The sequence below is a fragment of the Trichechus manatus genome, unplaced genomic scaffold (assembly GCF_000243295.1).
Source record: "Trichechus manatus latirostris isolate Lorelei unplaced genomic scaffold, TriManLat1.0 scaffold00287, whole genome shotgun sequence".
In the NCBI taxonomy this organism is placed as follows: domain Eukaryota; kingdom Metazoa; phylum Chordata; class Mammalia; order Sirenia; family Trichechidae; genus Trichechus; species Trichechus manatus.
Window position 1 is genome coordinate 126,496 of NW_004444223.1, and position 26,574 is coordinate 153,069.

The window sequence follows — 26,574 nt, forward strand, 5'->3', positions numbered from 1 at the left end:
TGATAAACGGAGAAAAGATTGAAGTTGTCAAGGATTTCATTTTACTTGGATCTACAATCAATGCCCCTGGAAACAGTAGTCAAGAAATCAAAAGATGCATTGCATTGGACAAATCGTCTGCAAAAGACCTCTTTAAAGTGTTCAAAAGCGAAGATGTCACCTTGAAGATTAAGGTGCGCCTGACCCAAGCTATGGTGTTTTTAATCACCTCATATGCATGTGAAGGCTGGACAGTGAATAAAGAAGAGCGAAGAAGAATTGATGCCTCTGAATTGTGGTGGCAGCGAAGAATATGGAATATACCATGGACTGCCAAAAGAATGAACAGATCTGTCTTTGGAAGAAGTACAACCAGAATGTCCCTCAGAAGCAAGGAGGGTGAGACTACATCTCACATACTTTAGACATGTTATCAGGAGGGATAAGCACTGCAAATCCTGAACCTGTTAATTGAAGCTTTTTAAACCCCTTGTTTTCCTCAAATATTTAAATCACAGTGCCTGCGGCTATTTCAAGCGAGACTCAGACCAAGTCTAGTTGAAAACATTATATTTTCTCTATTGAAATAAAAACAGGGAAAAAAAATTATGTCCCTGGAGAAGGATATCATGCTTGGTAAAGTAGAGGGTCAGCAAAAAGAGGAAGACCCTCAATGAGAGGATTGACACAGTGGCTGCAACAATGGGCTCAAGCATAACAACGATTGTTAGGATGGCACAGGACCGAACAGTGTTTCATTCTGTTGTACATAGGGTCGCACCTTTAGGGATGGCACCTAACAACAACAACAACAACAACATGATAAATTGTGTAATTTTACACTCATGGATATTTCAAGGAAAATTCATGACCCAGTAAAGTGGATATCTGACCCTTTATAAATAGGAGTTCCTAAGTCATTATCCCAGGAGCCGCTTGACTTCTTTTGTATTTCAATTTGCACAAGTTTCTTCTAATTCTGGTTATACTATTACTTTCTAACTCAATGGTAAACATTACAGTAAAATCAATAATGTCTTTTTCTGCTTATGGAATGGAAATTAGGCCTGATACACTGGGGTGATTTGGAGGACAAGCAGCAGAGAGTTCTCCAGTAATGTATGGCTGATTTAAGATAGGAAGAAAACCTACAGGAGACTGCACAAGGAGGGTCGCATAAACTCTTCTCCAGCTTCTGATTTTCTCCTTTGTTTTGCCTTGGGAGCTGAGCTAGAGGTTTGGTTTTCTCCATTTTGTCTAAACTGAATTAAGAAATTCACTTCATGACTGGATATTGAATGTGGGTACCCCGCCCCCACTTCTGGGCTGGCTGTCTCTATGGTGCTAGTTGTTGATATTAATGGGGAATATTGGAGGTCGGCCACCTGAAGGTAATTTCCATAAGCACTGATCTCATCTCCATGATCTCATCTCTCTGACCAGTTTTACAGTAATCTCATATTGGAACGGCAGTTGTTGATGTGATTGCAGACACTTGGAGGCACGTTGTCCTCTCCTCAAAGTTGGTCCTTCTTCTCACAGAAGTACCTCCTATAGTGATGGAAGACCCTAAACTTTTTCTTTTGTTCTTTCTTTTTTTAAAAGTCAGATTGAGTTCAGAATTGAACTCTGGCTGTTTGGTGAATTTTGTCCTGAATTGGAAATTGAGGGATAATGTCCTGGACTCTTTTGCTGATTTTCTTTGTGAACATTAGAAAATTATTCTGCTTGTCTGTGATCCCTGCCTCCCTCTGAAAAATGAAGAGATCACATGCTGCATTTTTTCAAAGTTATATGAAAATTAAAATGTGTTAAAGTTAATTAGGGCAGCTTTAATAATGATGCTTATGATTTAATTTTTCATTTTTGTTGATTTTATTTTTTTAGTACATAGAACATTAACATGTTTCCAAAAGTCAAATTATTCTGAAAGATACACTCAAAGGGGTGTCTGTCCCTCTCCTATCCCTTCTCCCTACTCCTTGTGTGTAAAACAAAATCATTAGTTTCTAATTTATCTTTTTCTGTGTTTTCTTTCCCTTTTTTTGCCAAAAAATGAAGAGCCATTGTCTTACTTTATTTAACAAATTTTCCCTCTATTGCTGACTTAAGAATATAAAGTATTTTTACATTTTTGTTTTGCCCTTAAACTTTAATTATGATGCTCAGGATAGTATTTTTCTTAAGTAGTAAACAATTTTAAATGGCTAAGCTATGAAGCCATTATAGTGAACACTGGGTTAAATGAAACTCTACCCTTAATTTGTTTGCTTTTCAGTGGCTAGAAGTGTTGTCTATGCTATAGTGTTCTTTTGAATTTACTTACAGATTCCAGTTTGGGGATATTGAAGTTCTTATTCTACAAATTCTACTTGAAAAGTCTTGGTATTTTAAATCTCTCATAGTACTGACAATAGAAAATAATCAATATTAGATGTTGACTTGATGTCTCCTTTTCCCTACTCTTGTTTCTTCAGTATGCAATCATGATTAGAAAATTCCATTCAGTACAAGTTGATTACATTTAATGTCCATTTTTATGTCATCAGGTTACCAGAGAGAACTTCTCTATCAAAGGGAGGATGGCTCTTTCAGTGCTTTTGGGAATGACGACCCTTCTGGGAGCACTTGGTAAGTATTTTCGCGGATTGAACAAATCCATGCCGTGGAATAGGAAGGATTTCACTAGGTTAAAATGACCATGACATTGACAGATATGTGGACTTGGATGCTGCTTTTCATTTTGACCGCTAGTCTTGCTTTAAAAGAGATTCGCGTTTCTAAATATGATTTAATAACATTAACAAATCAGATGTTTTTATTTAGGAAAGGAAAGTAATAAACTCCTCTTTTATTGTGGGAATAGCCACAATAAAAATGCATTATGATGCTCATGAAGCTGACAAGAAAAACTGATTAAAAATACTGGGTGATTTTGACATAGTTCTTTCCTTAATATGATTAATGCAAGTGTTGTGGCAACATGGTCCACATAATTTCTGTACGCTTATTTTTATGATAAACAAGTATTTACAGGATTAAGTAATGGACACCCACAGTTGCCTCTAGAATGGAATCTCTGCATGGCTGATTTTAGACTCTCTGTCCTTGCGCTATCTCCAATTTCATATTGTACTCAGAAAAAGATTGCCTAATTGTGTCAGGTTAGACTAGATATGCTGTGGTAACAAATAATCTCTCAAATCTCAGTAGTTTATAACAACAAAGGTTTGTTTCTTCTTCATGTTGCATTTCCGTTATGGGTTCGCAGGGGGCTCTGTAGTCTTCGCTTCAGTTGCCACCATTTCAGCACAGGATTCAGGAGCTTGCAACAGCCTGGAGTATCTAGCTGGAGTATTTAGCTTTGGCTATTAGAGGCTTCACCTCGGAAGTAACATTTGTACTCACTTTTTCATTGTCAGAGCTAGTCACATGGCCATGCCTAACTTCAAGGGGGCAGAGACGTGAATTCCTGTGTACTCGAAGTAGAAGAGAACAGGATATTATTGAATATTAGTAATGTTTACCACAATAAACCTTTTATAAGATGAAACAGATCTGCTTCAGATTTTCTTTTGGCATGAGTCAGGATATAGATCTGTAAATAGAAGAGTTTCATTGCTGAATTACTTGACGTTCTTTTCAACTCAGTATTTAGTGGTTGCTGTAAGTCGGAATTGGTCTGGTAGCAGGGATAGACAAATTTTTTCTGTGAAGGGTCATATGGTAAATAGTTTGGACTTTGCAGGCCTTCAGACACATACACAGTCTCTGTTTTATATTCTTTTTCTACCCTTCCCTTGCCTTCCTTTCTCTTCCTTTCCCTTCCCATTTCATTCCATTCCTAGGTGAGAAGGAAAAGGTCACACAGAAACAGGCCCCAGGTGATATTTAACCTGAGGGCCAGATTTCAGCAAGGCAGATTTAGCCCAGGGCTGAAGTTTCCTGATTCCTGTCCTATAGGAGAAAAAAATAATGGTTTCTCCTCCCCGCCAATCAAAAGTAGGGAAGTTTGATTTTATACTATATCCACTTCATCCATGCTTTTGGTTCTGGGAGAAGCATGTAATGCAGTGTTCTTTAGTCAATATCTAGAACAGTCCAAAGATGAGTAACCTTGGACAATTTAACTCTCTTGATGTTTCAAATTCTCAATCTATAAAATAAGAAGGCTAGATTAGTTTATTTCTAAATTCCTTCCCAAATTTGATATTTTCTGAGTTGGAATTTCATGGCCACATTCAAGTGTAACCGAGTCCACCCCCTAGGCAGAGGTTGCCTTTATGTTGTCTCTTTGCTATCTGTTTTCCCTGTGTTCCTTCTTAGTGATAGTCCATCTTGTGAATCTTCTGGTGGGAAAAACATGATGTTGTTTTTTGCTTGCTCAGTGCTATTTGGAGGACTTTTTAAAGTATATTTTGTGTAATTTTTTCTCTTTTCACCCAGGTTGTCAGCTTTTGTTTTAAGATGTTTCCTTGAAGCTGATCCTTACATAGATATTGATCAGAATGTATTACAAAGAACATACACTTGGCTCAAAGGACATCAGAAATCCAGTGGTGAATTTTGGGAGCCAGGAAGAGTGATCCATAGTGAGCTTCAAGGTGGCAATAAAAGTCCAGTAACACTTACAGCCTATATTGTGACTTCTCTCCTGGGATATAAAAAATATCAGGTATTTCATCTTCAATTTAATAAACGATGAGTAGAAATCACAAGAAATATAGGTCTTGTTGGGTGAAATATATGTCTGGAAACTTAAGAGTTTTGTAAATTTGTATCATATTTGAAATCTGAATTTGAACACTCTTTTGCTTTGTATTTGTGGTCATGTTCCAAAATCAGAGAATAAAAAATATAAACTTACTCTTTCAGAGCAACTGAAAGAATTTATTAAAAAATACTTTCTAATATAAATGCTTTTGTACTGGTTATTGATAAGCCAATACATATTTTATCACTGGGCAGGTGAATTTTCTGGGGGGAAAAAATGCTTCGAGAACTTGTTCTAACAAGTTTAAGTTGTGAAGGAAGATTTTTTTTTTTTTTTTAATGGAACAATGATAATGCCCCTAATTTAATACAAAGGACACTCACGCTCTGAAAAGCACACTAAATGAGCCTGGATGAGAATGTGTGTACTCCGAAGGCGATGCTAATGAGCTAATTTTGCTCCAGAGCTGTCTTAGTGATTGATGCCTTTACTGCTTAACTGCTGCCTGCATTCACATGATCCAAAACTGCCATTCTTTTTATTAAGCTCCTACTATTTTCCTAGCTAAGGAGCCCTGGTTAAGCTCTTGGCTGCTAACTGAAAGCTCTGTAGTTCGAACCCACCAGCCGTTCCAAGGGAGAAAGATGCTTCTGTAAAGATTACCAAACCAAAAAACCAAACTTGTTGCCGTCTGATTGATTCCAACTCATAGGGTTTCCAAGGAGCAGCTGGTGGATTTGAACTGCCAACCTTTTGGTTAGCAGCCTATCTCTTAACCATCGTACCACCAGGGCTCCTCTGTAAAGGTTATGGCCTTGGAAACCCTATGGGGCAGTTCTGCTTTGTCCTGTAGGGCCACTATGAGTAAGAATAGACTAGATGGCAGTGGGCATTTTCCTAACTCTGTATTAGATATGTAGAAGATACACTTATTCCCTGAATTTAGAGCTTTAATGCTTAAGATCAAACATGAGAAATATTTTTCTAAAGGTGTATTTTCAGCTCATTTGTGTTCATGATACCCAGTTAGAGAAACACTGACAAAAGCACCACTTCTTATTTCTTATTCCCTCTAAGGAATGGTGTCTCTTTACTTATGAAAACTGAAAAGCAATATTATTTTGCAAATGCATGGCAAACCTTTAAATGTCAATGATCATTGTTGATTCCCATTGCCTAGGACAAGGCCAGGTGCTTAATAACCCCTCCCCCCGCCAAAAAAAAAAAACAAACCTGTTGCTGTTAAGTCGTTTCCCGACTCATTGCAACCTTATAGGACAGAGTAGAACTGCCCCAAAGGGTTTCCAAGGAGTGGCTAGTGGATTCAAACTGCTGACCTTTTTATGGTTAGCAGCCAAGCTCTTAACCAGTGCACCACCAGGGTTCCTAGGTGCTTAATAGACACTGAAATTATTTTTTGAATTAATCTTTCAATGTACTTTTTACTTAAATATGTGGTAATAGGTAATTTTGAATAGTAAAATATGTTTCCCCCCCCGCCCAAGCCTAATATTGATGTCCAAGAGTCTATCACCTTTTTGGAGTCTGAATTCAACAGAGGAATTTCAGACAATTACACTCTAGCTCTTGTAACTTACGCGCTGTCATCGGTGAGGAGTCCTACAGCACAGGAAGCTTTGAATATGCTGACTCAGAGAGCAGAACAAGAAGGTAATGTTTGGAGCTACTAGGACCTGTTTGAAGGTTAGACTGTGTTATGCATTATGAAATATATAAATTATATGAGAAAATTTTGTAAGCAGGGAATGAGTTGATTATATTTGTATTCTCTGAATGAAATGAAAAATGAAACATAGAATAGAATCCAGATGGGCCTGACATGGCCGTACTGCTTCTAGTCTCCGTAAGAGTTTTGGAGGGATTTTGGGGCCCGCTGGCTTCTTCTTTTAGATATGTTCTGACCTACTTCAGTTGCCCCCTGAATTCCTCGATACCATTTCTGGTTTGGAGGCCTTAAATGGTCTCTAAAACTTTGGGTTCTGGAGAGACTTGGGTTCAGATTCTGGTTCTGCTACTTACTTTTATGAACTTCAGTTTCCCCAACAATAAAGTTGGAATATCACCTATTTTAGGGTTGCTATAGGATTGCTGTGAGTCGGAATCGACTTGATAGCAACGGGTTTGGTTAGGACTAAATGAGATGATGTGCAGTGCCTACCAAATAGCAAGTGTTCAAAAATATAAACTAAAATGTTAATTAATCGAAATGCAAATACCTGAAAATGCTTAGTTGTGTGGGTTATGTGTGTGATTTTGTTTGTGGTTTTTTTTTCTTTTTTTGAGAAGGGACTGCTTTAAGACTTAAACAGGACAAAAAGTACAGCTGTCATTACTGCCCAAATGTCCTCTATGAGGTCAGGGATCCAGACTGTGTGTGTGCACAGTATGTGTATATGTGTGTGTTTGTGAGAGAGAGAGAGACGGATAGGCAGAAATAATTTTAGGTGATGCCCACTGATTCAAAGGAGGGATAATTGTAGAAAATGCTTTGAGACTTCTGAGACTGCATAAAATACTGTATTATTATTAGCTGTAACTTGGATTGAATTTTATCACTTATTCCATTGGTAGGGACTAGAAGATTATTGCATGAAGACTGAAGTAGTCTTTGACACTTCTTCTCTGCTTGGCTAATTGGTAGTTATTTCACATCCCATCTAAGTGTAATCATCATTCTAATAGTAATATTTGAGAGAGGGCGAGGGGACCACCAAACGGGATGGTCCTCCAGGGACTAGGGCAGGATTGTCTCTAGGAAGGTTGTCGAGTTGGCTGGGGTCCCTAATACAAGTTTTTTCTTTGGGGAGGCTTGGACTTTCAACTTAGAACACTAGCTTTCAGATAACGAGAAAGGGAGAGGCTTTCCAGAAGGTTAGAACTGGTTAATGGCAGATTTCTACAACAGAGTTCTTTCCAAGGCACTCTTTCCAGTGCGCCCTAAAATTTTTTTTTAGGATGGCCTAGTCAGATAAGTTATCTACATTATCTTCTGGAATATGATACGTTTTTTCTTACTTTTACTTATAGCTCTTTAGTCTTAAGACAAACATATAGAATTTCTCTTGGGAAAAATGTTTTCATCAAAGCATTCTGAAATATAGGCAATAGGAAAATGATGATAATTTATGTTGTAATAGTTTAAAAAATGACATGTACATACATACTTACATGTGTACATGTGTGAATACACACATACATATACTTGCCTGGCATAAATGTGTACATATAAAAAAAATTATTTTTATGCTAGTCAAGTAGAACTTGACTCAGTTAGGAATATTTAGTGGCATAAAATATGACTTTTCTATAATTGATCAGAATGTTATTACTTTTCTCTTGCAGGAGGCATGCAATTCTGGGTGTCATCAGTGTCCAAACTTTCTGAATCTTGGCAGCCAAGCTCTCTGGATATTGAAGTTGCAGCCTATGCACTACTCTCATACTTTTTGCAATTTCGGGTTCCCGAGGGAATAGCAATTATGAGGTGGCTAAGCAGGCAAAGAAATAGCTTCGGAGGTTTTGCTTCTACGCAGGTGAGCGATGATAGTTTTTTGTTTTTTTTTTTAACTATATGTGTGTGTATACATATATATTTTAGGAAGCATATGATTACTTTTTTATGTCTTCATAAAATTACTTGGCAATTTAAAACTTTAGTAACTTAAGTCAAAAGTTTAAGCTACTAATATTACTTTTTTCTCATTATTGATATGAAACTTCGTATCTGATATCTATTAGGAGTAAATTAATTTCCCAGCTATCTTAGCCACTTTTCATCTGTCCTGGTAACTGATATAAAAGTAGATGCACAGTTGAATTCAGCAAACATTTGCTGAGCTCTCATGTAAACTAGGCCAAGGAGATTCAAAGATGAGTAAGGGAGAGTGTCTTAGTTACCTAGTGCTGCTGTAACAAAAATACCACAAGTGGGTGACTTTAAAGAACAGATATTTATTTTCTCACAGTCTAATAAACTAGAAGTCTGAATTCAGGATGTGACTATAGTGAGAGGTCCTTCCTTGTCGGTAGCCCCATGAGGTCTTCGGTGTTCCTTGGCATTCCTTAGCATTCTTTGGTATTCCTGATGTCTGTCTCCCCCACTGTGTGTCTCTGTGTCTATTCTGCTCTTTTTATAACTCAGAAGTGATTAGGTTTAGGACCCACCCCATTCCGATATGACCTCATTAAGATAGCAAACAAAAAAACAAAAAAACCCTGTTTCTAAACAGATATTTACAGGTATAGGGGTTAGAATTTCAACACATATTTTGTGAGGACACAATTAAGATCCTACCAGAGTCCCACTCTCAAGGAAGATGGATGAATATATAGCAGGTGTCATAAACATTACTAAATTTACTCTTAGGAGACATTGATATACAGGTAGTCCCCAACTTACTACGTATTCAAGTTACGACAAACTGTACTTACAGCTATCCTTTTTTTTTTGGCGCATCTTACTGTTAGTAATATGTACTACAGACAGTGTTGCAGCGTGTAGTTTGCTGATGTCATCATATCTACAAGTTTATAAGTAACGTTTCCAACCTCCAAAGAGAAATAAAGATCGAATTTATAAGGATACTGATAATAAAAGGCAATAATACTGAAAACTAAAACAAAAGGTATTCGACTTATGTCAGAACTGACTTACAATGGAGTCGTTGAAACAGAACCTCATCATAAGTTGGGGACAGCCTGTCTACTTTTATGCACAAACATTTTTCTTTCCTCAATAGGATACCATCGTGGCCTTGAAAGCCCTGTCTGAATTTGCAGCCCTAATGAACACAGAATCAACAGATGTCCAAGTGACAGTGATGGGGTCTAGTTCACCAAGTCCTATAAAATTTCTGATTGACACGCAGAACCGCTTTCTCCTTCAATCAGCAGAGGTAGGTAATGCATTGTATGGACAAGGGGTGGGTATTTAAAATTCTGTGCAGGTAATTCTTCAGGATGGAATACTACTTTATTTCCATTATATTTATTTCAACAAAAGTTATTCCCAGGACCCTGTAGAGAGGCAAGGAGGAGGGGGTGACCTCCTTTGGTTGAATTTGCTGAATTGGGAAAGGGTGGAGGGGATGGGAACTTTGGAAAGATTGGTGGAAAAGGAGAAAAGATGGACACGGTCATATTGGGAAGGGAATTAACTATCCACTGAGTTCCTATTCTTTGTAGGTACTGTGCTAGATTCCTTTATATATGTTTTTGCATTTACCTCTCAAAACAACACTAAGAAGTAGATACTTTTATTCCCATTGAACGCATAATGAAACTGAGGCCCAGAAAAATTAAGTAGCTTCCTTAAGATCATATACTAGTGAGAGTAGAGCTAGGATTTGAACTCATGATATCAAAGGCCATTTTTTTTTTTCAGCTGCATCACACTTTCTCTTAGGAGAGTTGAGTAGGACCAGTGGTAGAATTCTTACCTTAAAATGAAATAAAGGACCATGGTAATCCCTAACTTTATTCACTTGTTTAACCTTGTGGGAAGTTGAGGGCAGTGGATGAAGATGATGACTTCAAAGCTAGAAACTGAGGAAGAGGGGTGATGGGAAAGAAACAGAGGGAAGAAGGTTAGTTTAGTCAATAATGATGTGTTATTGTGTTCTCAGGAAGGCCAGAGGATTAAGGCCCTGGCTAAGGGAGTTTATGGGAAGGAGATGACTTTCATGCTTCTCAACCCCTACAGGAAGGGAGACCTGTCAGTAGTACTAATGTGCCCTCCCAAAGGGCAGAAGTGAGGGTGTCCAGAGACTGTGCACTTCCTCTGTTTTCACCTCATACCTGGTTGACACTTAGCTTTTGACATGTGAGGCCATGTAAAGCTCTTACCCCTTTCCACAGAATGCTTATACTTCGAGTGAGGAATAACACTGATTTCTTGTGCTATTTGGAAATATACATAGATATTGAAAATTAGCCTTATTCACTTTTTTTTTTCACTTTTATTCAGCTTTCTGTGGTACAGCCAACTGCAGTTAATGTTTCTGCAAATGGTTTTGGATTTGCTATTTGTCAGGTATGTAATAATGCTTATTTTTGCTTAGTAAAATATGACTTTTTAGAATAATTCTTTGGTTTAAAGCATTGCTTATTTTTAACTTAGTTAACTTGTATAAAATTCCTAATGATTTATATCTATGACTTAGGCAAAATAAGTCACTTTCTTTAATAAAAAATATTAGGGATGTTACCAGCTAGTGAGTAGACAGCAATTGCAAGGATTAATAATCTATTTGAAAAACATTTCTTGGAGATTGTTTGCTTCCTGAAGTAAGGGTTAAAATCCTCTAATACGATTCATGTGAATTGTTAGGAACCACAACCCTCCCTTTCTTTGTGAGACTACAGCTCAGAAATTATAATGATTTTAGAGTTTCTACTATGACTTAATAAACAAATATGCAAATTTAGGTTACAACGTCATAAGAATCATCTGATCATATAAAGGTAAACATGGCATTATAAGTTATTGACCTGAAAATAGAAAATACATATTTTTTTAAATGTAAAATTTCATATACTAGTAAATATGGCAACTAGAACATGATTTGTTCAGTGCTCAGTAATGGGAAGAAAACTCAAAGAAATCTGCCTTTTATGGTGCAATAGGAGTTACAATAAAATGGAAGTAGTATGAAAAATACTGAATGGAATAGTTATTATATTAAATAATACATGAAAATCACGAGGACTTTAAAATCATCTTATTGGAAACCCAAAATAATATGTGATGGGACCAAAAGTGCTTGGGTAGAAAAAACAAACCAAACAAACCATGAAAAACTTATTGAGAAAGTTAAAAACAAAACAAAAAAACCCCAACTCTTTTAGGCAAAAGGTACTTTTTCAAGAGAACAGGCGTGCTTGCTAAGTAGGGCAGATGGTCAGATATAATATAGAAACTTACAAATAATTCTAAGATTATTTTTCATGATATTCAAAACACAGTAAATGTTTTTAAAAATCGAGGAAAGACGATCACAGTTAAAAGGAAGGATATCAAATGAAAATGATAGAAAGAGACAAAGTGAATTATTTGTATTCATCTTTAGTAACAAAGACCATGGGAAAATTCTCATCCCCAAGCTGTCTTTTGATGCAAACATTAAATCTAATAGTAAATACATAGGATATTTTAGATACTAAAATCACCAGTTTGGTTAGAATTAATACTTGATAAATCACATGTCAGTAATTACTGAAACTAAGTGATTTTTACTTGAGGAGTGAAGGACACGTGTAACTGTGGTACTCACTGGTCAGAATGTTCACCAGCCCTATGTCTGTATCAAAATGCAGAAAACAAAAGGTAAGGACCAATAGGTACTTCTCATGTTGGAGAAGAAAATTGCAAAATAGGTGGTCACCCAGGCAAGGGTATTGAGATTTCTTTCATCTGATACTTTTATAAGAGCCTGAGAAGAAGGAGGGCAAAGAAAACTCTAAGGTTTGCAGCAAATGTTAACCTTTTTGCTAGGCTGATGGCAATAAAGTACAAGATCTCTTGAAGTTCTCTGAGAGAATAGTTGTACTTTACTGCAGGCCGTATATAAACTTTAGTACTTACTTATAGTTATTAATTATGACCAAGGAACAAATCTAGTAGCCATAGTTTGTTTCCTGATGACATTGGTATTTAAATGAAAATTGCATGTCATTGGAAAGGGAATGATGAAAATAACAGAGACTAGCTCTCCGAGTTTATGAAACCATTCTTCAACTGCGCAATCCTCTATAATTCTAATTGGTGTAGTGTAAGAAAGAGTTGGAGAATGCCCAGAGAGAGACAACCAGAATGATCCAGGGGAGGAAAGGTTGTTTGAGTCCGGTTGCAGCAGAATAAAATGATTAGAACTTTTAGGTTTGAAAGATCAAGGCTTAGAGAGAGGATTTTTAGTTCTGAAAGATGTGTGTATGTGTTTTTTAAGTACACTAAAAGAGAATACAACTTTACATAGCAATAGCAATAGAACCTTGGTGTCAGAAAAGTGGAAGAAATAAAACATTTCTCTGTTACTCTGAATGGAGAAAGATTGAGAGCATTCCCCTTAAGAATGGAAATTAGACAAGGATGCCCTTTATCACCGTTCCTGTTCGATATTGTACTGGAAGTTCTAGCTAGAGCAATAAGGCAAGAAAGGGAAATAAAGGATATCCAGATTGGAAAGGAAGAAGTACAACTATCCCTATTCATAGATGACATGATTCTATACATAGAAAATCCCAGAGACTCCACAAGGAAGTTACTGGAACTGGTAGAAAGTTTCAGCAAAGTGATAGGGTACAAGATCGACACACAAAAATCAGTTGAGTTCCTTGACACTAACAAAGAGGACTCTGAAAAGGAGATCAAGAGATCAATACCGTTTGCAATATCCACCAAAAGGATAAAATACCTAGGAATAAACCTAATCAGGGATGTAAAAGACTTATACAGGGATATAAAAGACATATAAAACACTACTGCAAGAAACTGAAAGAAATCTACATAAATGGAAGAACATTCCATGCTCCTCATGGATTGGAAGACTTAACATTGTGAAAATGTCAGTACTACTGGTACGGATTGAATTGTGTCCTCCCAAAATGTGTGTCAATTTGGCTAGTCTATGATTCCCAGTATTGGGTGATTGTCTACCATTTTGTCAACCGATGCGATTTTCCTGATGTAAATCCTACCTCTATGGTGTTAATGAGTCAGGATTAGAGGCAATTATGTTAATGAGGCAGGACTCAATCTACAGGATTAGGTTGTTTCTTAAGTCAGTCTCTTCTGAGATACAAAAGAGAGAAGTCAGCAGAGAGACACGGGGACCTCATACCACCAAGAAAGCAGCGCTGGGAGCACAGCACATCTTTTGGACCCAGGGTCCCTGTGCCTGAGAAGCTCCTAGACCAGGGGAAGATTGATGACAAGGACCTTCCTCCAGAGCCCACAGAGAGAGGAAGCCTTCCTGCAGAGCTGCTGCCCTGAATTTGGACTTCTAGTGTGCTGCACTGTGAGAGAATAAACTTCTGTTTGTTAAAGCCATCTGCTTGTGGTATTTCTGTTATAGCAGCACTAGATAACTAAGACAACTACCAAAAGTGATCATAGATATAATGCAATCCCTATCCAAATCCCAACAACATTCTTTAATGAAATGGAAAAGCTAATCTTCAACTTTATATGGAAAGGAAGGAGGCCCCGAATAGCTAAAGCAATATTGAAGAACAAAGTAGGAGACCTCTCACTTCCCATCTCAAAACTTACACAGCCATGGTAATCACAACAGCTTGGTACTGGTACAATGACAGACACATAGACCAGTGGAATAGAATTGAGAACCCAGAAGTAAATCCGTCCATCTATGGGTGAAAGCCCATTCAGTGGGGGGAAGAAACAGTCTCTTCAACAAATAGTGCTGGAAAAACTGGATATCCATATGCAGAAAAATATGTCAGGATCCTCACATCATACACAAAAACTAACTCAAAATGACTCAAAGACCTAAGTGTTGAAGCTAAAACCTAAAGTTCCTGGAAGAAAACATAGGGTCTAAACTAGGGGACCTAATCTTTGGCAAAAATAGAATATCAAACAAAACAAAAAAATGCATGAAGGACAGAAGGTAAATTAGATAACTGGAACATCCTAAAAATTAAATACCAATGCTCATCAAAAGACTTTACTGAGAGAGTAGAAACAGAATCTAGAGACTAGGAAAAAATCTTTGGCAGAGACATATCTGATAAGGGTCTAATCTCTAAAATATATAGAAAACTTCAACAACTAAACAAAAAGACAAACAATCCAATCAAAAAATGGGCAAAGGACATGAACTGACGGTTCACCAAAGAGGACATTCAGGTAACCAACAAATACATAAAAAGATGCTCATAATCATTAGCCATTAGAGAGATGCAAATCACAACTACAATGAGATACCATCTCACCCCTGCAAAAATGGCAATGATCAAAAACACAGAAAGTAACAAGTGCTGGCGAGGTTGTGGTGGGGGGCAGGAACTCTTTTACATTGCTGGTAGGAATGAAAAATGGTAAACCACTATGGAGAACAACAAGGCACTTTTTCAAAAAGCTAGAAACAGAAATACCTTATGATCCAGCAATCCCAATCCGAGGTATATGTCCTAGAGAAATAAGAGCAGTGACATGAATAGACACATGCACACCTATGTTCATTGCAGCATTATTCGCAATAGCAAAAATGTTGGAAACAATCTAAGTGCCCATCAGTAGATGAATGGATAAGTAGATTGTGGTACATACTTACAATGGAATATTATGCAACTATAAAGAACAATGAGGCGTCTGTGAAACAACATGAATGAATCTGGAGGACGTTATGCTGAGTGAAATAAGTCAGTCACAAAAGGACAAATATTATATGGCATCATTTTATAAAAAATCAAGAAGAGGAATACACACAGAAAGCAACATTCTTTGATTGTTGCCAGGGATGGGAGGAGGAAGGGGGGAATCACTTTCTAGATAATAGACAGTTGTTATTTTTGGTAACAAGAAAGGCAGTACCCAATATAGGTGAAGTTTGCACAACTCGTTGAAGGTAAATGAAGACATTAAGAAATTACTAAGAATAAGGGACAATTTTGGTAAAAACTGTAACATAATTTTGCAACAACAATAATGTTGTTGTTAGCTGCTGCCGAGTTGGTTCCAACTCATAGTGACCCTGTGTACAACAGAATGAAATGCTGCCCAGTCCTGTGCCATCCTCACAATTGTTGAGCCCATTGTTGCAGCCGCTGGGTCAGTCCATCTCCTTGAGGGTCTTCCTCTTTTTTGCTGACCCTCTACTCTACCAAACATGATGTCCTTCTCTAGGGTCTGGTCCCTCCTGATTACATGTCCAAAGTACGTGAGATGAAGTTTTGCCATCCTTGCTTCCAGGGAGCATTCTGGCTGTACTTCTTCCAAGACAGATCTGTTCATTCTTCTGGCAGTCCACGATATATTCAATATTCTTCGCCAACACCATAATTCAAAGTCATCAATTCTTCTTTGGTCTTCCTTATTCATTGTCCAACTTTTGCATGCATATGAGGCAATTGAAAATACCATGACTTGGGTCGGGCACACCTTAGTCCTCAAAGTGAACTAAGTGGACTTCTTCGCTTTTTAACACTTTAAAAAGGTCTTTTGCAGCCGATCTGCTCAATGCAATAAATTGTTTGATTTCTTGATTGTTGAGTCCATGGGTGTTGGTTGTGGATACAAGTAAAATGAAATCTTTGACAACTTCAGTCTTTTCTCCATTTATCAAAATGTTGATTATTGGTCCAATTTTGAGGATTTTTATTTTCTTTATGTTGAGGTGTAATCTGTATTCAAGGCTGTAGTCTTTGATCTTCATCAGTAAGTGCTTCAAGTCCTCTTCACTTTCAGCAAGCAAGGTTGTGTCATTTGCATATCACAAGTTGTTAATGAGGCTTCTTCCAGTCCTGATGATGCGTTCTTCATATAGGCCAGTTTCTTGGATTATTTGCTCAGCATACAGATTGAATAAGTATGGTGAAAGAATACAACTCTGATGAACACCTTTCCTGATTTTAAACCATGCAGTATCCCCTTAAAATATATCCCCAGTAAAATATATGTGTGGTTACATAGGTAGACATGTATACATATATGGGTATAGGAATGCACATGTGAGTATATGAGCATGCACGTACAGGTGTATCTGCATGCATAGGTATATACATGTTTATGTGTGCTGCATATCTATAATAGAGCACGTAGGGGGCACAGTCAAGGAAACTTCCTAGACATATCCAAACACCTCATGGCACTGAGTTACTGTGTTTGGAGCTCAAGACCATAGTCTCAGGGGACATCTACATCAATTGGCATAACACAGCTCATAAAGATAATGCTCTGCATCCTGGGTTGGTGAGTAGTGTCTGGGGTCTTAAAAGCTTGCAAGTGGCCACCTAGGATACAACTATGGGTCTCTTCCCATCTGGAGCAAAGGAGAGTGAAGGAAACCAAAGATTCAAGGGAAAACTTGGTCCGCAGGACGGATGGTCCACAAGAACCACAGCCTGAGACCAGAAGAACTAGATGGTGCCCGGCTACCCCTACTGACCATTCTGACCAGGGATACCATAGAAGGTTCTGGTTAGAATGGGAGAAAAAAATCTAGAACAGAACTCGAATTTCTAAAAAAGGCCAGACTTACTGGACTGATAGAGACTACAGGAACCCCCAAGTACTGTTGCCCTAAGATACCCTTTGAACTTGAAACTGAAGCCACTTCCAGTGGTTAACTTTCATCAAAATAAGAGATTGGCTTATAAAATAAAACAGTATTACTCATGAGAAAATTTAAAAAAATTCTTGCTTATAAATGTTTACAGGAATATTTGTTAATAACAAAACTTTGTTAGCCAGTAAAACTTTTTGTTTTTCTTTTTTAGTTTGAAGATTATTCCAAATTTAATTGGGATTGGCCCAAAGAAAACCAATACCTGTTATTTAGAATTCATAATGATGGCAATTTGTTGCTAATAATTTACTGCTAATTTATTGTTATTTATTGCAGCTCAATGTTATTTATAATGTGAAAAATTTAGAATCTTCTAGAAGACGAAGATCCCTCCAAAATCAAGAAGCCTTTGATTTAGATGTTGCTGTAAATGATAATGAAGATGATATTAACCACTTGAATTTGAGTGTGTGCACAAGGTAGGCGTTTGTTTAGGTCTGTCCAAATCTTGTTAATGGTTTTGGTGTAAAATGTCACATGTGTTTGACCTATTACTCACCTTTCTGGACATTTTGAACTAGCAGTAGGGGGACATTAGAATCTGTGCAGTGACTTCCTTTTCATCTACGAAGAAAGTAGGCCCTCCATTATTATTATTATTATTATTTTAGTTTTTTTGTGCTTTAGGTGAAAGTTTACAGTTCAAGTTAATTTCTCATGCAAAAATTTATACATATATTGTTTTGTGATATTAGTTGCAATCCCACAATGTGACAGCACACTCCCCCTTTCCACCCCGGGGTTCCCTGTGTCCACTTAACCAGTTCCTGTCCCTTCCATCTTTCTCATCCTGCCTCCAGACAGGAGCCGCCCATTTGGTCTCATGTACCTGATTGAAGTAAGAAGCACACTCCTCACGTGTGCTATTTTTTTGTTTTATAGCCCTGTCTAATCTTTGTCTGAAGAGTGAGCTTTGGGAATGGTTTCAGTTCTGGGTTAACAGAGCGTCTGGAGGCTGTAGTTTCAGGGGTTCTTTCAGTCTCTGTCAGACCATTAAATCTGATCTTTTTACGTGAATTTGAGTTCTGCTCTGCACTTTTCTCCTTGTTCCGTCCGGGACTCTCTATTGTATTCCCTATCAGGGTGGTCATTGGTGGTAGCCAGGCACAGTCTAGTTCTTCTGGTCTCAGGCTGGCGGAGTCTCTGGTTTATGTGGAACCTTTAGTCTCTCGGACTAATATTCTCCTTGTGTCTTTGGTGTTCTTCATTCTCCTTTGCTCCAAGTGGGTTGGGACCAATTGATGCATCTTAGATGGCCACTTGCAAGTTTTTAAGACCCCAGACACCACTCCCCAAAGTGGGATGCAGAACATTTTCTTAATAAACTTTATCATGCCAGTTGACCTAGCTGTCCCCTGAAACTATGGTTCTCCAGGCTCCAGCCCCAGCTACTCTGTCCCTCAAAGTGTTTAGATGTGTCCAGGAAACTTCTTAGCTTTTGCTTTGGTCCAGATGTGCTGACTTCCCCTGTGTAGTGTGTTGTCCTTCCCTTCACCGAAGATGATTTTTATCTACTATCTAGTGAATTCCTATCCCCCTCCCTTCCCACCCTCGTAACCATCAAAGAATGCTTTCTTCTGTGTTTAAACCTTTTCTTGAGTTCTTACAATAGTGGTCTCATACAATATTTGTCCTTTTGTGAATGACTAATTTCACTCAGCATAATGCCCTCCAGAGTCATCCATGGTGTGAGATATTTCGCAGATTCATCATTGTTCTTTATTATTGTATAGTATTCCATTGTGTGTATGTACCATAATTTGTTCATCCATTCATCTATTGATGGACACCTAGGCTATTATTCTTTACAAAGCTAGCAATGGGGCTCTATTCCAGAATAATGGCATCATATTATTATCATTGTAATCATGTTGTTATTGTTAAGTGCCGTGGAGTTGATTTTGACTCATAGTGACCCCATGTGACAGAGTAGAACTGCCCCATAGGGTTTCCTAGGCTGTACTCTACAGAAACAGATAGCCACATCTTTCTCCCACAGAGCTGCTAGGTGGGTTTGAACCACCAGCGTTTCTGTTAGCAGCTGAGCGCTTAATCATTATGCCAACAGGGCTCCTTATTATAAACATAGCAACATACATTTATCACAGACTTATGTTCCAGGCACTGTACCAAGCACTTTTACATGCATCTCCTTTAATTCTTACAATAACTCTATAAAGTAGGTGTTATCATCCTTGGCTTTTCTCATTCATTCATTGATTTATTCATTCATTCATTGATTTATTCATTCATTCATTGATTTATTCATTCATTCATGTATTTATTCATTCAGTAAATGCTGGATGAGTCTGTACTATGTGCCAGACCCAGTGTCAGGTGTGACACACAATAGTGAGCCAAAAGAGACAGGTCTAAACTTCATAGAGCTTCCTATTTGGAGGAGGAGACAGAAATTAATAATAATAATAAAAAAATCCCCCAACAAGTGCAAAACTCTAGTTTTGACAAGGGCTAAGAAGAAGAATCTCATGAAGCTGTTTGAGGGGGATTTTACCTCTCAGGGAGTCAGGTGAAGAAATGATGAGGAAAATGAAGTGGAACCAGGATTCAGCCCATGAAGGGGCCTCACCATTTATAGAGGCTACTTAGATGAGGATTCAGGATTCCAATTCTTATATCCAACTTCAGGAATCAGGTTTACAAAAGACTTTTGGTAGGCAGAAGGAATATATATAAGATGTTTTGGAGGACCTTAAGAAGGAAATTTTTTTTGTATGTGTGAGGGTGAGGCTTTTATAAAAAGGATTTAGATGCTGCCACTACTTTTCTGAGAAAAAGCTTATATGAAACACAAATAACATTGTAAGTGAATTTTTTTCAGTGACATTTTATGGAAACATTACCTTATGTTTGAAATTGTATTCCCATCAAAGGGTCCAAGACATCACTTACCTTAGACAAGGGTTTTCTATGTGACATCACAGTATAACAATATCTTTTCCTGGCTGGTGGAAAGACCAGGTCACCGAGGCACTTTTGATGATGTACTGAAAGTCACCGTATGTAAACAGATTGGCTGTTTTTCTCATCCATAATTTTTGCTCCACTACAAATGCCTCTAGTTTCAACCCAGTTTTTAATTTCAATAGCATCTATTCTGGCTAAGTGCAGCACCCAGCAGATGATTTCAGTTGCTTCGGATTGCTGAGCCAGCTGAAGTCAGCAGTTGTACTGAATGACTTTTCAGTCAGTCATGTTTGGCAGGCAGCATGTTGCCTCTAAAAAGCAAGATTCTCTAACAGTCCTTCTTGCTTTTGCCATCTGAAATGACAACAGGAACTAAACAATTTACGATCCTTTCATGTTGGAGACAAACGTCTTTCTATAACCATGCTGGGCTGTTTCTGCTCCAAACAACAAAACTCTTGCCACCTATTCATTTCAGAAAAATATTTATTTTCAAGGAGACAGCATGTTGTTGGTGCTCAGATCCTTTGATGCTCGCATTGTGTACAACACGATGAGAGAATGGTGCAGTGTAGTGAAATTTTCCGAGGCTTGTAATCTCTCAAGGTGGCCAAAGAAAACACAAAATGTGCTCTAAGTATGTGGAACAAAAGGAAAGCCTCTCACTACTAGTCTTCTGTTTCTAAAACCAGATGAAGAAAAGATTGCCAAGGACTTGGCTGGGGTCTCCCACTAAGTGATCAAGGGATGCCTTCTTTTCAGTTTCTGACTTTCAGCTGGAAAGTTTAGTCCTGTCAGTTCTTGAGAAAATGAAAAATGCAATTCAGTTTGGAATTGTCACTAGAAAACAGAATTGTCCGTTGAAAGGGTATGTAGCTTGTACCTGTAATAGGTACAACCTACTAGCACATGTAGACATTTCATACTGTGAAGTGAATAGATGGTCATATTATTGTTTCCTATATGGTTGGATGTGATAAGAATATCACAGATATAGGAAATGGATAACCTGATTTAAAATTTTCCATGATTAAAAAATTTTTTTCCATGATTTTTATAGGAACTCAAAGAATAAAACATGGAATAAGACTTGATTTGTTTGAATTTCTGTATGAAGATAATTTACTAACATCAACTTTAGGTTTTTCTTAAACAGTTTCCTTCCATCCTTTTCTCTGTGATTTAGGTTTTTGCGGCCAGCTAGGAGTGGCATGGCCCTTATGGAAGTTAACCTACTCAGTGGTTTTACTGTGCCTTCAGATGCAATTCCTCTGGTCGACATAATAAAGAAAGTGGAGCACCATCATGGAAAAGTCAACTTATACTTAGATTCTGTAAGTAGTAAAACAAGTTTCATATAGGTAACTACTGGCTAAGCCACCGTTTACTGTGTTCAAAAGTCTACTTTAAATGTGTTTTATTTAAGTCATTGTTATTTCAGCTTTTTGTATCCATGAATGATTTTAGCATGGCAACCATTTATTTGTCTCCACTAAAAAGACATCTCAGTAAAATTAAGGAGAATTATGTTTAATGATGAGCCTATTGAAGGTCTTGATAACTAAATCATTATTTCCTGCAAGATACAAAAAATATAGAAATTACCGTGTTATAACTTCAGAAATTCAATCCATACCTCACTTTGAGAACCCCTGCCTCAGCAAACTGCTACTAGTTATTTGTTTAAATGCTGAGAATGAGAGCTTTATATGTTTTAAAGTGTTTCCATGAAGCTCTTAACAAATGCCAGAGGGGTTAATATTCCTGCATTGAAAAGTTAGGTGCTTAAATCATAGGAGAATATTCTAAGGGGTTTGGTTTTGACACAGTATTACTATTTAATCTTCGTATATTCTTTCCATTGCTCTGTGAAAACTACTGACCCAAGAATAAGGTACATAAAATATGAAAATTTTTTGTTCTGAAAGGAGTGTAAATGAAGAATTCCAGAGTCTATTTGTTATGTCTCAACACTAATGACTTACAAGTTTTTTCTTTTAACATCTATGTGAAACTCCTAGGTTGAATCGAGATTGAGTTCTAAGCATTTTTAGGATTTCATGTTACATGGGGTGGCAGGAATACATACATATGTTCTTTATACCAGTTTTGCTAAGTATGAATCAGAAATATTTTGCTAAATACCTGTTTTTTAAAAGCTGGTTTCTGAATTTTCTAATTTGCTTTAGGACTTAAAAAACCATTCAGAGCCTCTAGATTCTCTAGCTGTGCAGGAATTTCCATATGTTAAATGCTGCTTGAAATCCATGAGCCTGATTTGGAACTTGAAAAAAAAAAAGAAAGTTTTTATTTAATGAAGTAGTCGGGGTTGGAGTTTGTCGTTGTACCTCTGATGTTCTTGTTAATGGTTATCTTAATTTGAGTGTCCAGTAATTTTCGACTGATTAATCTGACTTTTCATTTACTGCTCTTGGCAAGTAATGGAATGTTTGAATGAATTTACAATTTCAGATTCTTTAACCAGTATTGTTTGCCAAATTAGCATAAGCTGTCCCTCCTGGATGTAGGAGTGCCATCCTTTTGTACGTCATGCCAGTCAGTCATTGGTTGTGGGGTGCACCTCCACTCCAGGATTACTTCTTGGGTCAGGTGACTCCTATGAGCTGAGGACAATTCTTCAGAGAAGGAGGCTGCTGTGAGTCATTAGCAGTGGACAGAGGAGCTGGAGACGGTGCAGTGCCTGGGACAAGGGACCTGGATGAGGCCCCGTGGGCACAGGAGCTGTGTCCTTGGTGCTGCTTATGTAACCACTCCAGTTCTTAGTATCCCTTTCAGTAAAATGGAAGTAAGTCAGTATCTGTCTTGTAAGGGTTGCTTTATAAGTTAAATGAGAATTCATAAAAAGCACTTAGTGCAGTACCTGCACGTAAAAGTCCTCCATAAATGTTAGATTCTGTCTCCTAAAATGACGAGAGAAAGAAATAACTTTTAATTTTATCATGAACACACAGCCTGCCACCCCCTCAAGAGTCTTTTGTATTTTTCAAGGTAAATGAAACTCAGTTTTGTGTTGATATTCCTACTGTGAGAAACTTCAAGGTTTCAAATACCCAAGATGCTTCAGTGTCCATAGTGGATTACTATGAACCAAGTAAGTGTGTTCTGGAGTCCCTAATACTATTATTTAGAAGTTTAGCCAGGCATTTATTGAATTTATTTTCTCCAAGTGACCACTTCACCTATTGGATTGCTTGTGGGAGTGGAGAGAATTGGAGGGGTGGGGACCAGGAGGTGAGCTTTCCATTTAAATGAAGACAATTGATAATTTACAAAGGTCCCACGATATCATTTAGCATATGAATATTAAAAATAATTTTTTTTACTCATAATGTTTTAGGTTTTTAACTTACAACTACAAAATTTACGAAGAAAAATTGACACAGGGAGTCCAGTTATGGTCAGTTTCCAGAGTTTTGCTTATGTTCCTAGTACTCATTCTGTCTGGTTCCTGTGTTAAACTGCAAGTTTTTCAGGAGAGAACAGGAGCAGCATCCGCAATGTAATACTGTCAGCTATTTGGGTTTAGCTGTTTGTTTCCTGAGGGAGTCTGTTGTTTTGCTAAAATTTATACATAATATATTTTTTTAGTGTGTCAAGAAAAAAATAGTCCGTTTGGAAAATAACTTGAGCTGCTTTGATTTCACTGGTAGCTTCTTACTTTCCAAAATGAAATTTCAATGTGGAAGTAGAAATCTGGACTGGAACCACCCAAGTTAATAAATCTGTGTTCAGTCACAGAGTGGCTTTTTGTGAGTGTGCAGTCTCTGGACTAACATTTCTAATTGTAATAAGTTAGATCCTGGTAGCTCAGAGTGAGGTAAACATCTTCAGGTATTAGGTAACTGAAGATAATTACACTTTAAAATAAAATGAACATGTTCACATTGTTGGTAGCATTTGATAGAATATTCATTTAGACTAAGGGATAGCGTCAGTCCTCTCTCCTTTTAAGTCATTAAGCCAGTCCCTCTTGTCTCGTGCCTCCTGTTGAATTATTTTGTTTGGGGAAAATCCTATGTCTAGGTTCTTACGGAGCCTTTTGGGAAAACAGTGATGTGTAGCCCTTTTTTTCTAGGGGAGGGATGTGATAACCATGGAGATCCATTGACAGTACCTAGTTATCCAACTTTGTTAACCTAGTTGCAAAATTCCCTAATTGATGTTTCTCAGGTGCACAGAGAAGGGTTTAAACATTTAAGGTGGGGGTTGGGAGGAAGAAAAGAAAAAGATTCAGTCTGTGTGTTTTGTAGAAATCAGTTTATTTTTGAGAGGGCCATTTTAAAATGAAAATATGGGAAATACCAGAATAATAAAACCCTAATAACCCATTTTTAAAAATCCTAAAGCTAGAAAAGAAATAATAAAAACTCTGAAAAATTATGAAGAAATTTGAAAGTAGAATTTTTTTAAAAGAAACTATAAAAATAAAAATCATTTATCTACTATAGTGAATATACTTACTAGTGTTGTAACTCCTTCATATAAAAAAACAAAAACCAAAACCCACTGCCATCAAGTCGATTCCAACTCATAGGACAGAGTAGAACTGCCCCATAGGGTTTCCAAGGAGCGGCTGGTGGATTCGTAGCTGTAGCTACGAACCATAGCTCACCGTAGCTCTTAACCACTGCACCACCCGGGCTCCAACTGCTTCGCATAGAATTTTTATATTAGGTTGTGCTATCAGTTTTACTCAGGTTGGATAAATAGTATTTAGATACTATGTGCTTAATGTTTTAACACGTTTAAACAAGACATTGCAGACTTGGCTTCATACGTGTATACTTTTTAATAAAGCCCATTGTATCTGTCTTGAGTAGTTCCAATTATTAGAATCTTTATTTGAATGCTTAGACAATGCTTCTCTTGAGGAGGTTAAACAGTCCTCAATTTAAAATCTTTCCTTTTCCAATAAGAGATTAAGTTGTGCAACTGCACTCTATCTTCTCTCTTTTAATGCTGGCCAACTGTCCGTGGGAGATAGATTGGATGAAAAGCATTGTTTCTCTCTTGGATTTGGTTAGCAGTTTGGACCCCTCTTGAACTGATGTAGCATTTTAGTTGTTTCTTGTAAAGAACAATAAAATTACGTGAATGGAAAACTCAGGAAAGTGTATTGAAGTGCTCTTAAGTTTTGGCAAATATTTCTAAACAAGGGAGATGTGTAAACCAGTGTTGCCTCTTTGAACAGGGAGACAAGCGGTGAGAAGTTACAACTCCAAAGCGAAGCTATCCTCTTGTGACCTTTGTGGAGACGTCCCTGGCTGCCACCTTTGCAAGAAAGGAGCTGCAGGCTCCCTTCATCACTCTTCGGTCATTTTCGTTGTCTGTTTCATGCTTCTGTACTCTTCGCAACGATGGCTGTGATTTATTTCTTAAGGACTCCATGTCACACTAACATTTCCAGAAATCACATGTGATTGTTTTCTCTTCATAATGAATATTGTTCCTAACTGTTTTGAAAAACATTTTTTTTCTTTATATGGGGGTGGGGGATGGTGTGTAATAGGTCCTAGTATATGTAGCTGCATAGATTCTTCATCTGACTTTTGTCTGAAATAAGAATCAGAATTATTGCAGTTGCATATCTTTATTTCCCCTCCTGAAATGTTTTAGGATTTTTTTTTTGAGATGTTTGTTTCTTCCAGAATAAAAGCTCTGTTTTAGATTATTCATTTCATTTTCTAAAAGCCTAGGTTCTTAAGCATTATTATGCATCAGTGTTTGCTTTAGTATTAAAGATGGATTCCCTGGGAACTGGGAGAAAACAACCAGAAGGGAGCGTGTTCTCTTCCCTTCCCATCTCCAACCTACCCTATTCCTCTCCCCACACCTCAGTATATACTTTTTAATTGAACATTACCTCTTTCTTTCTAGAATGTAAATGGTAAATTTTTAAATAAGTTAAATGGTCTTCTTCCACTCCAAATCTGATCACATACGCACCTCCCCCTCCAACCTTCTGGAGAGAAGAATGAGAAGAGGGAATGTGTTTTCCTTTGCTTTATATGCTGCTCAGAGGTTGAGTATAATGAAAACTGCCCTAAGAGGTTCTTGGGTGCTGTTCTCTCTCTCACGTCTCCAGCCCCACACACTGGCTCTGTTTCAGAGGTGAGAGTTGGAGAGCACCACAATTTATGTGCTTTATGAGCTTAAACTGGAAGATCCTAGACCAGGAGACACATTTTTTTGTTAGTAATGGGGGACTGTAAGCCAGGGGTACAAAGAAATACTGTATAAAACGCAACAGACTGATCTGACTGTAGTCTGGGAAAGAAGTTGGGGTTTGATGGGCATCAGAGAGTCTTAGTGTGACTTCTGATGTGAAGTGTGAAGTATTTTAAGGCCTTGAACAGGGTTGCTGTAGCACCCCTTCCAGGCACATGTATCTGAGTGTCAGGCTGCCAACTGCCTAGTGACATCTGATTTTGGCTGTGAATCTGTAAGAAATTCCTGAATTTTGAACACCTGGATCATTGGTTATCCTGTATTCTGAAGGATAATATTCATTTATCGCGGTGAAAATTTTGAAGAAAAATCCCTCTCCCTCCCTCCTTTTCCTCCTTACCTCTGTTCCTTCTTTATTTTTCCCTTCTTTCTTTTTTC

General features: G+C 37.6%; 1 protein-coding gene across 3 annotated transcripts in view; it reads left to right on the plus strand.

Annotated features, from left to right (window-relative positions):
* CD109 (CD109 molecule) overlaps positions 1–25,636 on the plus strand; it is a 133,770-nt gene extending 108,134 nt beyond the window's left edge. For 2 of the 3 annotated variants that reach the window (XM_004390152.1, XM_004390151.1), the window contains 10 exons: positions 2,529–2,610; positions 4,426–4,654; positions 6,199–6,364; positions 8,057–8,247; positions 9,454–9,609; positions 10,680–10,745; positions 17,296–17,438; positions 21,134–21,281; positions 22,957–23,059; positions 25,160–25,636. In XM_004390152.1, coding sequence (XP_004390209.1) covers positions 2,529–2,610; positions 4,426–4,654; positions 6,199–6,364; positions 8,057–8,247; positions 9,454–9,609; positions 10,680–10,745; positions 17,296–17,438; positions 21,134–21,281; positions 22,957–23,059; positions 25,160–25,335 — 1,460 coding nt within the window. In that variant the 3' untranslated portion in view covers positions 25,336–25,636. Of the gene's footprint in view, positions 1–2,528; positions 2,611–4,425; positions 4,655–6,198; positions 6,365–8,056; positions 8,248–9,453; positions 9,610–10,678; positions 10,746–17,295; positions 17,439–21,133; positions 21,282–22,956; positions 23,060–25,159 lie in introns of all 3 variants that reach the window. The other variant, XM_023725111.1, reaches the window with a different exon arrangement.
* The last annotated feature ends 938 nt before the right edge of the window (positions 25,637–26,574 follow it).